Consider the following 13,980-nt stretch of genomic DNA (forward strand, 5'->3'; position numbering starts at 1 on the left):
AGGACACGCTACCCCCGCTCGTAAATATACCTGATAGTCGCCCTAATAGTAAATGCTGCTTGGTCCACGATCCTTACCACGGCAGTTGCCATCGTCCGAACGAGATTTGCCGACAAGCAGCTACTGCGCCCATTATCGCCGAGACAAGGAGGTCACGGCACCGTTGTTGCTTCCGCGCTCGCTGCTGCCGCCGACTGCCGTGTCCCCGTGTGAGGCAAGCACAATGCACCACCGTATCTGGCGCCGTCATTGTCATGCACAAGCAGCCACCTCGCACAACAGACTCTGTATATGTTCTGTTTGTCAAACTACGCTATCCCGGTTCACCCCCGGATGGCCTCGGGTTGCCTCTTCATTGAGCCTTCTATGGACATGGGTGGCGGACCGGTCCGAGCCTAGATATGTAGGTATCCCATTACCCTCGACCATTCATTACCTTGTACGGGACATTCCGTGGGTAAATCTGCCACAAGTTATCTCTACCCCGCCTAGTGCGTCGAAGCTCGCAGATTCGCATAGATTTGTCTATCGATATCCGTAGCTATGTGCGTGTGCAAATATAGCGGTAAACTGTGCATATGGACACATTTGTATTTATGTATATGTTCAGATGTGGGATTAGCACAACAGATAGTCTGTGCGTGTTTCTTTCAATTAAACCTGAATTGGAGGTTGCTCAGCTTTTTTCACCGAGCCCATTTTTGCCGCAGCCATATTACACTTATTATCAGTATAATAGCCTCGACAACGTGAATGAATATTTCTGCTTTATAATCATCATAATTTAATTTTGTCTAACTACAGTATTGCGACAAATTTCATAGGATCTTTGTGCTATCGTAAAACTTTGCCAAGTATATCGATGATTTGTGCTGCAATATTGAGGTGGAGGTGTTGTACGATTGTGATATAAGGGTAACTTAGGAACGGTAAGGCATTACCATATTTTCTTGCACAAAAATAGTAAATCAGATAGTTAAACGAGTTGATAGTTTGCTTATCTTGGCATCGCGTATTACTATTAAACGATTTGTTGTTGTTTAACCTATTCTAGGTCACGATCAATATGGCTAGTAACCATACAGGTTCAATACATCGTCATATATCATCCGTAACTATAACCCAATATCGATTGTTATATTATCCTTTCATATACTTCCTTCATCCACATAACCCTTTCAGAATCGCCTTGGTTTCTATACAACTCTGCAACCTTCGAATCCCTCAGACACTTCTATGTATCTACTACAATGTATCTATAATATGCGTATGCATAATAAAACGAATTTATTACCTATCTGTCTTTTTCTTTTTTGTAAACTTGTACTATTCGCCAGCCCCCTTCGGCTGTCCGACCTAGTCTGACCTTCACCATTAGCAATATGTATTCCCATGTGCAAATGTCTACCTGAGCATACAACAATGTCGATCTCGCGTCCTGCTGCATCGTTGCCGACACGGTCCGACATGAACGTCATGAATTCGTTTAACGTTACCTTATACGTTTGTAACTGTTACTGCCACTACTGTTTTTACTGCACGCTTATCTTATGGCCGATTGTTGTTGTTGTTGGCACGACGATAGAACAAACATGCGGTGATATGGTAGTAACACGCGATGTGTCGTAGCGCTTCGTCCAGTTGCAAAACGATACGCTACAAACGCAGCTCGCTCGTGAGCTTCCCGATTTTGGGATATGGGGCCTGCCACGGTAGGGGATGCTTGGCTTGCCATGAATACCTGTCTTATTCGCACCCACACTACTAGTCGGCCTACAAACGAACACCAGTCTGTTTGTGACGTCGTCCAGAACAGCCGAACACTTGACATATATGATAGCTGTCTGGCAATCTGCTTTTACGAGGATTAGGGCGGAACGCGAGGCGGGTGCAAAACTTGAGGGGTAGCAGTAAGGGTATTAGCAGCATACGACATAACCGTTCTAGTGTCCCGCAAGCATAGTAGCATTGGCCAGCAATAATAGTAACAGCAAACAAACAGGAATTCGTACATAGTGGAACGTCTATTGAAGGAAGCGGAGAGGACTAGACTGGAACAAAGCCATAGTACCAAACCCTGTCTGCTTCAGACCTACCGGAGCTCAGTGCATACCTCAGATGGCGCCTTTTCAACGATTCTTCTGCTGCATTGGGGTAATTGACCCACCAGTTGGCCGAATATCTAAAAATGGCCGTGTTCCATGAGTCTCTATGGGTATATGGATATAGATTCGTGTGTAAACGTTCTGAATCTGCCGCCGAACAAAGTTTGGGATATTTACCTATTAGAATAGAGGAAAGGAAGCGCCTTGCTTTATCAACGACCCTTATATTATTGATGTTATAGATTTGGCCGAACACACACTTCACGTGCAAGGCACGCTTAAAGGTCACAGGGTTTGTTCGGCCTAAGGCGTACACGGTTGTCTTGCTGTTTAATAACAGTCCCGAATTCTATACGCCAATCTACGCGTTCTTGCGTTTTGTAGTAGGTTCTGTGGGAGAAGCCGTAAGAAAAAAAAAGAGAAAATAGGAATCGACATGTATGTGAAGGCTGCGCCACCTGACTCACGTAGTAGCGGCAGCAACGATTAACTGAGCCCGTCATCGTAGTCTCCAGGGTACCAGGGTTGAGACCCGTAATAATATGTCCATGCAATGGGTGGCACAGGTCGTAGCTGTAGTCTAGGCCGCAGCTGTAGTGGCTCTCGTATTGCTTTTTCGTGCAGTATGCGCTTTGTCTCTCTCATTTTCGGTATTTTTGGAACAACTGCAACAATGTACTTACGTTGGAATATCGTGTCCAAGCAGACTCTGCCTGCTGCTCTAAAGCGAACCTGGACTGCTTTGCAAATGCAATCGTTAGCAACTGTCAATACTTTTCCTAATAAGGTATGTGGCAAACCTGCGGAGAGTTAGTAACAAGCTGGACGGGTGGCCAGGTGCTAAAAGTCTATTGGGGATAGGAAAAGCCTGGATTGGATAGAGGCCTATAGCTCTTATTTACCATGTAAGCTTGTACACCGCAGGTTTCCACCCTTAACACCCTGGCTAACTTGAATCTGCTGCAAAAGCAGTTACCAGTATCAATGCTGTTCAGAGGTTAGTACAATCACTTGCTCGTATAGCATTTGGCTGCCTTGCAAAACCAATTCGAATGCCGTTGACAACACCACCGATAGAAAGGCCACACGAGAAAACTAAGGGAAGTTGAATTTTTAATACTGACTTTAAGTAAACAGTGCTCACAAACGGAGTAATGATGATAGCAGGTAAATTTGTACATCTTTTAGAAATTACCTGACTGATGGGGCCGGCTAAACTATGATGCTATTCATGACGCGGCGCTCGAGCGGAAAGATTACGTATTCTAATAAACAGTACATCTATGTTGAATGTAGTGCCCTAGTGCATGTAGTCCATATAGCACAAAACGATTCATATACGTAAAAGAATGGACTGAACCGCTACTATCCGCTAATGTCTGAGTAGCTGATTATATTTAATAGAGTGGGTAGAGTGGTAGTATTAACGACTCCCTATATGCTTTACAGTAAGCCTATGAAGCCAACGTAAATATGTGGGTCTATTTCCCACTTTTGGGGCAATAAATAGGTCGGAACGGTAACTTACGTCAATTCTAACGATGCGTTTGTTTGTCCCTTTTGGAAGAATAACATTGTTTCGATATCGTAGACAAACATTCTCGATATCTTCATTATGTCTAGCTTTTTATGAAGTCAGTAAACTCTCATTTGTCTTATCGGTTCAGAGATTTTCTGGAGATTATACCATCGAAGAAATAAACCATGCCTGCTCTTACGGCTCATTTTACTTTTCCCAAACCAAACAATAGCACGAAAAACGTATGAAGAGCACTTTATATTTCGCGGCAGTACCATAGCGTTTAATTATTGGTCTACTGCCGTTTCAAGTATAAGGAGGTTTATCGACAGAGGCACCCGGTGTATACGAGTCTGGTTGTTCAGGAAGCTCATAAAAGTAAATTCGCTTCTTTGAGAGCACTAAAAAATGCTGACGTTGGGGTTCTGCAATGATATGCATTATCGCTGAGGTGGGATCTGGCGGTTAGAACGGCTCATAATGACTCACTCACACGCAGCGGTCCGGATAAAGCGACAAAAAGAACGTACAACGGTGTGGTGATGGTACGACAGCCTATTAGGTTTCCGGGAAGAACTCATGATTGGCGTAACGCTCAACACAATAAATGGAATCGGACGTAATACGTAAAGCTTAATCTAGTTCGCCCTAGCCGTGTCGATTTAATATCGAAAAAAACCTTATATCGAGGAGATATTTAACATCAAGTTTGTTTACTCTATTTCTTATTATTTAGGGTGAATGGCATATACGTGGATTTGACGAAAATACGAAAATAACTGAGTATTTTATTTTACTCAAATTTATGTAAAATCCGAGCTTATATCACTAGAAACAAAACCACGCGATTTGCAGACTTGTATACTTCCACTATTATTAGCCAGTCGCCAGGCCACTTTTACCGTTATCTAAGAAAGTCAGTAGACAGAATATGCTAGACGTAGATCTAGAGAACAATCTGCTACTCAATCATAAATTAAAAATATCAACAGATACTGCCAAATCATAATCGTCCTTATGTCCCGACACATTATAGCTTAATCGTTAGAGCAAGTTCTCGCGAAATAAGAGCTTTCTAACACGACTGCTCGCCTATAGCTTCTAGGTAGATGTCCTGTTTGTTCATCTACTAATATCCTTGACTATTAGAGGCAGATAATCAACTCGTTCCTGAGGACAACAGGACCGCCGCCTGCTTATTTCGATTCGCGCTTACGCGAGAATATGGGGTATGGGATTGGAAAACAAACACTCAGACGAAATGCAACCATCGAGAACCCGATGGCGGTACTATGCTGGCAAGTGATCCAATCGACGGAGTTGCACTTGTTGTCAGCTATTACTCCTGCCACTTCCAAGTAGAACGTTCTGACACTGTGATTGGTCGTGGGCGAAACTTCCCTTGACCTGATACACTGGTCCCCTTCACCTGGCCAAGCACTTCGTGCATCCACTTGGTCGACCGACTAGTCGGCGCTTGTGTCTCCACCTGGCAGATTCACCGCTGTTTGCCCGCTATCCACTCAGTAGTTTGGCTCCGTGATGCGAGAGTTCGGTTACGTTCGTTATCGTTGGGTAGCAGCACCGACAATAACAAGAAGACGTAGAACGATGCAGCGATGCAGAAGCAGCAAGCAGCTGCTGTTGATTCTTCCCCCGTTCAAGGGGCAACAGCTTGTCGTTGGTCCTTTAGCTTGGTTCCGGCTCAGCTCTGAGTTATTTGGCCGATTACGCTTCCCTATAGGTCCTGCTACGTTATTTCTACGGACGCCCTTTTTAGGTAATGAGGAGTCCACGAAAGAAGATCGATCCCGACAGCTGTCTCCTTATTCGCATAGTTTGTAACTACGTTTTTATCCGTGGCGCTGTCTTCTAGTGAAGCCCCCTAAAATTCTGCAGGATTTTCCATGGAATCAGTTTGAAACGACAGGTAGACGAAACGATAGAGCTACGATAACTGGCAGGGCACGGATAGGAGTAACGGTAATAGCGAAAGCTCAAACCAACCTACGACAACCTGACGTGTTTTGCAGCGAATTTCATAATTGCGGGAAACCTGAGAATAAAGACTGGCTGCGGAGCGCCAGGCCAACCCCAGGCAACTACAGCTTTCGGCCACAAGAGTAGATCAGCTATTCGACCAAATTTCTGGTCTTTCATCCGGTTACTTGCGTACCTCAACTGAACTGCTCAACTAAAATTGCGAAGTACAGTGAACCTCACACGAGTCTCCTCATTGAACAGACAGGCGATAGGGTAATTGGCGATGAGAACTGAACAGCTGCAATGGCGAGCAGTACCCTCTTGTTTGGATGTTTTCGTTACATATTGCGTGTCGTATATGCATTAGAATGGTGTCCATGCTCAAGAACCTCGACGACGTGAAATGAGCTTAATGCGGCGCGGTGTGCTGAAAAATAAGGAAGGGTGAAAGTAAGCCAACATAATAACCTCTGATCACACCTGAACACCTGGCCGATATAGGTTGGACCTTTCTTCCACTGGCTGAGCTTGTTTTAATCGCTTTATAAAATGGCGTCGATTTCAAATGCTTGTTATTCCAAACGATCTTGAATGTCACGTTCACTTATATGTTGATTTGTTTTTATGTGGCACTGGATAAGTGCGACCTACGCAAGCTCATTCTATTATGCTTGTCTACTCGATTTCAGGAGATGAAGGGTAACTGGAATAATTCGCCGGCAGGATCGACGAAACAGGACACCAACAGTAAGTGTTTCCCATATTTCATCACCAACTCGTTGTAGGATCAGGACTTTAAACGTGTACGTGTAGTGTTTTGCGTCAGGATTGATTTTACGAAGCAGACAATGGCAAAAAGAACGACGAAGAACAGAAAAAAAGATTCAGGCCAGCACGCCACCTTACGATGTTGGTTTATGCCTTATATTTATTTATTAGTATTTTCTTTTATTATTTATTATATACTCGTAGATATGTATAGGCTTAATGAATTATTTTTACTGAAGTTATGCATCCACTAGAGTTCTGCTTTCGAACCCGGGCTTAGACGCACGGTTCATTTTGTGCTGGGAGCCAGCCGTCTGAGAGAAGGTCCAACTCTTTAGGCAATACAAGACGTAAAATTCGAAACACAGAGAGGCACTTAAGGACATATTAAATCGTCCAGAGTCTGACGTTTTCAGAAGGTTAAAAGATGCTTTCTGAAAGAAGCTCTGTAAACGCCAGTGACTTTCAGGATACTGAAACATGTTTCACTTTTGGGCTTATATTTAATAAGTGAAATAGATCAGGCGTAAACGGCTTGTGCAAGTTTGTTGTTATCTTTTACCACGATTCACCCGCTTGGCTACTTCATAACTGACAGCTACCTAATCTATGGTAAATAAGAGCACTTTAATCTGTTACCGATCATACTCGAAGCTACAACTCTGAAGTAATGCTCAACGCCGGCGGCGCCAAAAATAACCCTCGAAATGTTCTATTGAGTAAACGAGGTGTGGTATTTCTTCACTATGTGTTAGAAGAAAGCTGAAAATCTGTGTTATCTAAGTACAATATCCATCCAGCTCTGAGGAAATCTTAGGTACTGCCCATTTATGGTGATTAAAATCGTTAACCTGAAGCTTTTTTTTAGTTTACTAAGAACAGTTAGATTATTATGGGCCCGTGGTATGTTTTGAAAACAAACTATTGGTTGTGATGTTTTTTGCAAAATTGCGCGAACATTTTTCATTCATATTCTATATAGACGTAGTGTCCAAACAATAGAAAACATACATACATTCGTTGTAATTAATTGTTTCTGTGTGTAGTCAGTGGATAAAAGCAAATTTAATTTAGAGGTAAAGTAAAAACTGAATTTGTACCGAGCTATGATACCGTTGTTGTTTACAGAGAGGTATCATTAGATAATCCATATTTTTATCTAGGTCTTTATATTAAAAGAAAACAAAAAAGTACTTAGAAATGTTTAGGAAATTCGCATGTCCTGACGTGTCAGCGGTGTTTTAAAAACAATTCTAACAACCGTTTAATTTTTTTATTTATTAGGTTACGATTACGATAGCTAGCTTTTAGCATGGCAATTTTATTATTTATAATAATAATTATTATTATTTTTATCTTACTACTGTCATATTATTGTATCACCAATGTAGCGTTAACATGATTTCAATATCTTTTCAGAGCACTTCCACATCTTTGTTGGCGATCTGAGTTCAGATGTTGAAACGCAGCAGCTCAGAGAAGCTTTTACTCCGTTCGGAGAGATCTCGTAAGTTTCAACGTCACGTAAATTCTGATATTACGCTTTGTTCACACTGTAGGTAGCATAGGCTAAAAGTGAAGTCTTAAGCAAGCAGTATTAAACAACGTACATTTCTGGCGTGTGCATTCTTTGCAATTGGTGGATAGAACTTAAGAGTATGCGGAGTTTGGAGCGTCCTTGCCGCACTGCAGCCGAAACAAGGGAACTTTAACGTACCGCATATACATAGCTACATGTGGTTTTTGAACATTGTTTAGATTGCATTTAGTGAATAGACGAGTATACCTTATCGCAAACATGCCAGAGCATAGACTTTGCTAGCACGTTTTTGAAAGGAATGGTACCGAAAAGCGTTCCGTTGCTTGTTTTGCTCCTGAACCTGTTCACGCACACAAAAACTGTTTTCTTTCGGGTGAATTACTTTGATTTAGCTCATACAGAAGCCAATAGAAAATAATTTATTAAAATGATACGGCCAAATGAGCTATATAATAAAAGTAGTGATTATGGCTAATGGTATTGTTCACAGTCTATTGGAAAGGCAGGGTGTTTCGCAATGATATTTACCAACTTCCGTCCAATTAACAATCCGCTATATTACAGGGACTGTCGAGTTGTTCGTGATCCGCAGACGCAGAAATCAAAGGGATACGGATTCGTTTCATTCCTGAGAAAACAGGTATGCTTGAAGATTTCGCGTTCTTTGTCCTACTTAATAGTTCCATCCTTTACTATTCTGTTAACCAAGCGTCTGGTCACCATTCCTAAGACCATTGCGCCACGCAACAGTCAACTCGTTCGCACCCTTTCATCGTTTCGAGTTCATAGCGCTAATGGTTGCCTCTAGAACGCCCGCCCGAATGACTCTTTAATTTCGCAAAACTAACTGGCATATACGCACTTGGTCGGTTCCCGCCCCTGTGTATTTCCTCTTGCCTACAGTTATACAGTTCTGTAGTGCTCCGTTAGGTTACTTTGTCCATCTGTCTCCCTCAAGCGTGGTGCATACTTTTTGACCGTAACCTGACTATCATCTTGATGATATGATGGTCTTCATGACTGCAGGAGCTCCATGATGATTAGCGATGTAAATGGGTTCTTCGTCCGGTTGTCTGTCTTGTTTTCCGTCTGCAGTATTGAGGGAACAGGGACTAAGCAACGAAATGACCATCAAGCCGCTAGCCTTTTTAATGGGACCCAAGGAAGAATCATGGGAGGTCGGCAGATCCTACCCTCTGCCGCTGCTATTAGCCAAAGAAGCGGCCTGTAAGACATATAGATTTACGTACGGTCAGGCAGACAACTCTATGTTCTATTTCGTGTGAGAAAAGCAGAACGGAATGGCGGGCACTCTGTGGAAGATGCTGGTGAGTACCGGCTGCTAACTGAGATAGGGGCATAATTGGAATAACCCAACGAGTCCGCACCACCCAAGGGACCTCTTTAGAGGTTGATGAAAACTGCATTCAACTGTAGCTAGCAACATAACGTATAAAAGCATGCAAAAGAATGAGAATAAGCCAGTTCAAGTATACCGGGGCATCCATCTACCTCGACTGGAACCCCGCCAAGCTTATGAGTGAGTGTTGAAGCTGCCCTCATCAGTGGACCATCTAAAATTGTAGAACTAACTAGATGGCATTGAGCAGCAGCGGAGTCGGTCAAGGCCAACTTGTCAGTGGACGACTTTGTGGGGGGCTAATCATGTTTTACATAAGAACGTCTAGATGCACAAATTGTTAAAGGCATGAAAAACGCACACAAAATGAGGTTTCGCAGAAGGAAGCACAAATAAAAAGCAGATAAATACCTGAATAGTAGAAGTATTGTTAGGTGGTTTGGTCGCATTCGAGAAAGTTATATGTGGGTCTCATTGGGGTATACGTCGACACAGAACTAAACTCTGCATACACCGTACAACAAAAATGTCATCTATGCATTGCCTTTATCCTTCATTTTCCTATAGATTTCTTAATCTTCTGTGTCTATCTAAAGGGAAATCTTTGTTAGGATTGTATTTGCTATATGCCCAGTTTCCAAGCTCAGTCAAGATCGAGCATAATATTAACTACTTCAAATATGTACCTTCTGACAAACGAGGCAAGCACATTTTATCCTATCTCATTCCATCGCTACGTTAGCATAATTATCGGACTAACTTTTGGCTTTTATCTTTTCCAATAGCTTTCCATGCTGTACCCTTTATCTTCCAATCTTCCACAAACGTACCGCCATTTTATCATCAGTAACTCACATTTCAGCATGTATAACGCTAGGTTTCACATTCTACTTTCCAGAAGGAGTCGCCTCACATAGCTGTTAGTAAACCTAAATTCTCTGTGTGAAGCTTAGCTGGAGCTGGGTCAAAATTGATCGATGGCTGGCATGCGGCCGAGTGGCTACAAAAGCTCGTTTATAGCGGCTTTAAACAAGCCTGATTTGCATCGCCGTCCTCTCGCCGGCAAAACATTTGCTAGAAACAGCGATCTGGGCAGAATGAGTTAAGATAGATGGCACTATAAAAGACCCTGAAGCTATCCAAAAACACTGGAAACAAATGTAATAAAGAAGAATTCATTTGCTACCTGTACTCCCGCCCCTCGTTTTGTTTACTTTTGTTCTATTACTGCGTACGTACCACACGTGCTCATTCGGCGACCGTATTTTGCATAAACCATATAATCGCTATTGCCTGTCCCGATCGGCCGCTAGTTACTTATAGTGGATCCAGCAAGCGTTTTGAAGAACGACAAATATAGCGACAGCAGCTGGAAGAGCGGCTTCCTGCAATGGCTTCGTCCATCTGACATGGGTTGTCTGCAACGCAGACGACACGGGGCACGTTCCGACCTCTGTAGAAAAGAGACGGATAGGAAAAGGTGATGGAAAGAGAAGTGCAATAGAAGGAATAATGATTTCCTGCCTAGCCAATTGCTACATTAGGCAGAAGCTAAGTTTGCCGTCCTGCTCTGCTAGAAACAAAAGCGGGATGCCGGACAACTGGGTGGACGTGTTGAGGCAGACCAGCCGATTCACTCGCTGCGTCGTATGCACCGCGCACAGCCCAGCAACAACGTAAACTAGCCAAAAACAGGCAAAAAGGCGCACCTTGTATTGCCGTACGCATTACGGAAAACGTTGTCGCAACGTCATCACTAGTCGGCAGATCGGAGTTACGGGGCAGAAATGAATGCAGGTTGACGTTTTGCATTACCTCTGTAGCTGCTATTACTATCGAAAAAACAATGGGAACTGTACCAGCACCACATCATAGCACGAGTCGGGCTGCATCGTTTCTTCTGTGCAATGGGCTGAAAGACATCGGCCTCGGCATCAGTTTGTTCATGCCGCCGCTTCAGACCGTTCGCCACTGGGTTAAAGCAACAGGGGCAACGGAAACCTAGCAACAAGCTATACAAACTTTTGTGGTAGAAGTTGCAATGGCGCCAGTGTCGGTCGGGTCTGCGCGCGAATGCGGAGTGAACCTTTAACCGAAAGGACCGGAGTTAACCGGATGTAAGGAGAGAGAAGGATCACAGTGAGTGAATGAAGAAAACGGATAAAGTTGAAGGGAACAGCATCGGCCAAGGGCTCCTTTGGATGAGTGGCGTTTTTACGGGACTCTGCTTCTATTCCTTTCGTCTTTGCACTTTCCTTCTCACATCTCGTATTGCCACGCTCGCACTAGCCCGCACTCATCTGCAGTGTTGGAGTCGGCGGCCGACGATAAGGCAGAAACGATGATGACGACGAAAACGATGCACCGCTCGGAGTGGCTTGCTTCGTCAGCTTCGTCTCTATCGAATTTGCTGTTGCTACTCATGCCTCTACCTTCATGAACAGCAAAAGTGAAGTGCGGACCCGTTCGAGCCAAAACGCCTGCCAAGGGCTGTTTCTAATCGGCCTTTCGCATCTCGCTTGCTTTGCGCTCAGACCCCCCCCCCTCCCCGCAGCCCGTCCGACTGCTTTCGCACGCGCTATGGCCGTTGTCGCCGCTGCCGCTGCTGCGATTGCCGCGTCGATTGCGCCTTCCTTTCTCGCCGCGCCTTCTTGTCCTAAGTCGACTTTTTAGAACGATTCTCAATAAATCGTTTCCCAATTGCCGCATTATCGCCAACGATGACTTTCACCCCGACGCCCCGCAGTCGGCGCAAACTTATCCCGTTCGTTTGTCTTCACACACAATGTTCATACCCAGTGGCGAGATCGCCTTAGGCAGCAGTGACAGCAATCGTTTCGGCCCTCTGTCCTCTCCAAAGACTGCGTTCCTCGTCGTTGTTGTGATCCATTCAGCTCGCTCGATGACGATCAGCGCTATGCCTGCGGGCAGACCCTAACCGTCTCCTGTACTGATATTCGAACGCTGCTTAGTTTCAGCTCGGAAAGGTAGAATGAGCAGCCTACAAGGCTCCCTAGCTCGGTGGCCGATCTGTGGCGAAGGAGAATCCAAATTGTGTTTTGCAGCAGGGAGGACTAAGCTAGTGAAAGCATACATATTGTCGGCGTGGCACATTACCGCTTACGCACGCTTATCACTCTGCCTCGTTTATGTGCACTATATATACCAAGAGCGCTGATAAGCCTGAGCAGCTACTATAGCTGCTGAAGAAATTGCCTCTTTCCACATCTGCAAGCCTTCTTATGACCAACAAAATTTTATAAGGCTAAGCAGAATCTTTCTTAAGTGCGCAGACATTCTGTATGCAATTTGCGTCACTGATAGTCTTCTGCGGCCTTTAGACTGCTGCATTGCAAGCAACTGATTACTGGCTCTTATGATTTTTGACTTGAACACCTTCTCTTAAATTCGGCCGTTTCGTTCGAGCTCGTATTTGGCTATGAAATAGTTGTGTGGCTGTGAGAACTTCTGCTGAAGCCTCTGGCTCCGGCAAGCGAAACTTCTCTCGAGTTCCCCTTTCGGGATCGATTGAAGCCAAAGTAGCAGTATGCCCATTCAAGAAGTATCATAGTTTCACCGAAGCGATAACGAAACGAAGTGCCTAATAAGAGGATAGATCGAACGAGGCGTATAGGACGATAAATTAGAATTAATGGCCTTTAACTGTTATTCTTATTGAAGTCAAGAAATGTGTGATACGTGGCATGGTAGAGGCGATGAGGACTTGTTCGCGCGCTGGAGAACCACAGTTTCCGTAGGCCACAAGCCCATTTCATTGAGTACTGCTCGCACTCCGTGCGACCAACGACCACCGATAGAAAGGCTGTGGAAATGAAGAGAGAGTAGGAGTAGAGAGTCAAGCAAAGAATCGCCCAAACTAGCCACTGGCTATAAATGATGAGGTGGAAATATAACTGAAGGAGGCGACGGCCGACATCTCACAGTCAATTAAGCGACAGGCTCGAAGGATTCGCCAGCTATCGAGGTGAAGCAAAGCAACGGCTCGGGTTAACCACGAGGGAGCGAAGGGTTCTTCATTTTAATGTTTCATCGATGCGGCCGTCGCTATTGCCTCTACCACAATTACATCTAACAGCAACACGCTCTGGCTTTTCATGGGGAGGAAAGATTCGAGTCGAATTACGTGCCAAACCAGCTCCCGGGCCCGTGGCTTGCCCTCTGTTATGTCTGCTTCTGATGCTGTAGATTTTTTATTACCTCTGCGGGACTGCGGAAGCCACAAAGGTACCGGACGAACTAACAGTAGTGATACTGTGTTTAATACTCATTGCCTCTACTACAACTAGGAAAGCAATGTTGGTTTGTTGATTCACCAATTCCCCTTGCACACCTCCGTTTTCCCTTTCCCCCAACACTTCCGCTTTAGGCCGAGCTAACCTAGCTTACCATTACATAGCAGGCACGTTAAAGCTCGTCATCTGCTAGTGCTGTTTTCATTGCTGGTACTATTTCAGTATTGTAGTACATGTGGCTACATTAAAACAACAGCATTAAGAGCAGCATCGATCCGTTCCTGAAAAACCTTTGCCGTCGCTGGCTGCGTCTACCATTACTGCAGCCAGGTGACAGGGCAATCAAACACCTAAAGTGCATCAACTCAATGATTGACAAACTGAGGAAGGGAAAAAGATCAAAGCTTGCAGACTATCTCCCTGACTATGGCAATGAATGCAACGCTTCTGTT

At 44.3% G+C, this 13,980-nt stretch overlaps 1 protein-coding gene across 1 annotated transcript in view; it reads left to right on the forward strand.

The window, feature by feature from the left end:
* Positions 1–13,980, forward strand: part of LOC111265559 (nucleolysin TIAR) — a 136,447-nt gene that overhangs the window by 105,643 nt on the left and 16,824 nt on the right. Inside the window, exons 2-4 of the mRNA XM_022842338.2 lie at positions 6,297–6,354; positions 7,795–7,882; positions 8,480–8,555. Of these exons, the coding sequence (XP_022698073.1) occupies positions 6,297–6,354; positions 7,795–7,882; positions 8,480–8,555 (222 nt within the window). The remainder of the gene's footprint in view (positions 1–6,296; positions 6,355–7,794; positions 7,883–8,479; positions 8,556–13,980) is intronic.

The sequence above is a fragment of the Varroa jacobsoni genome, unplaced genomic scaffold (assembly GCF_002532875.2).
Source record: "Varroa jacobsoni isolate VJ856 unplaced genomic scaffold, vjacob_1.0 scaffold_985, whole genome shotgun sequence".
Taxonomy (NCBI): domain Eukaryota; kingdom Metazoa; phylum Arthropoda; class Arachnida; order Mesostigmata; family Varroidae; genus Varroa; species Varroa jacobsoni.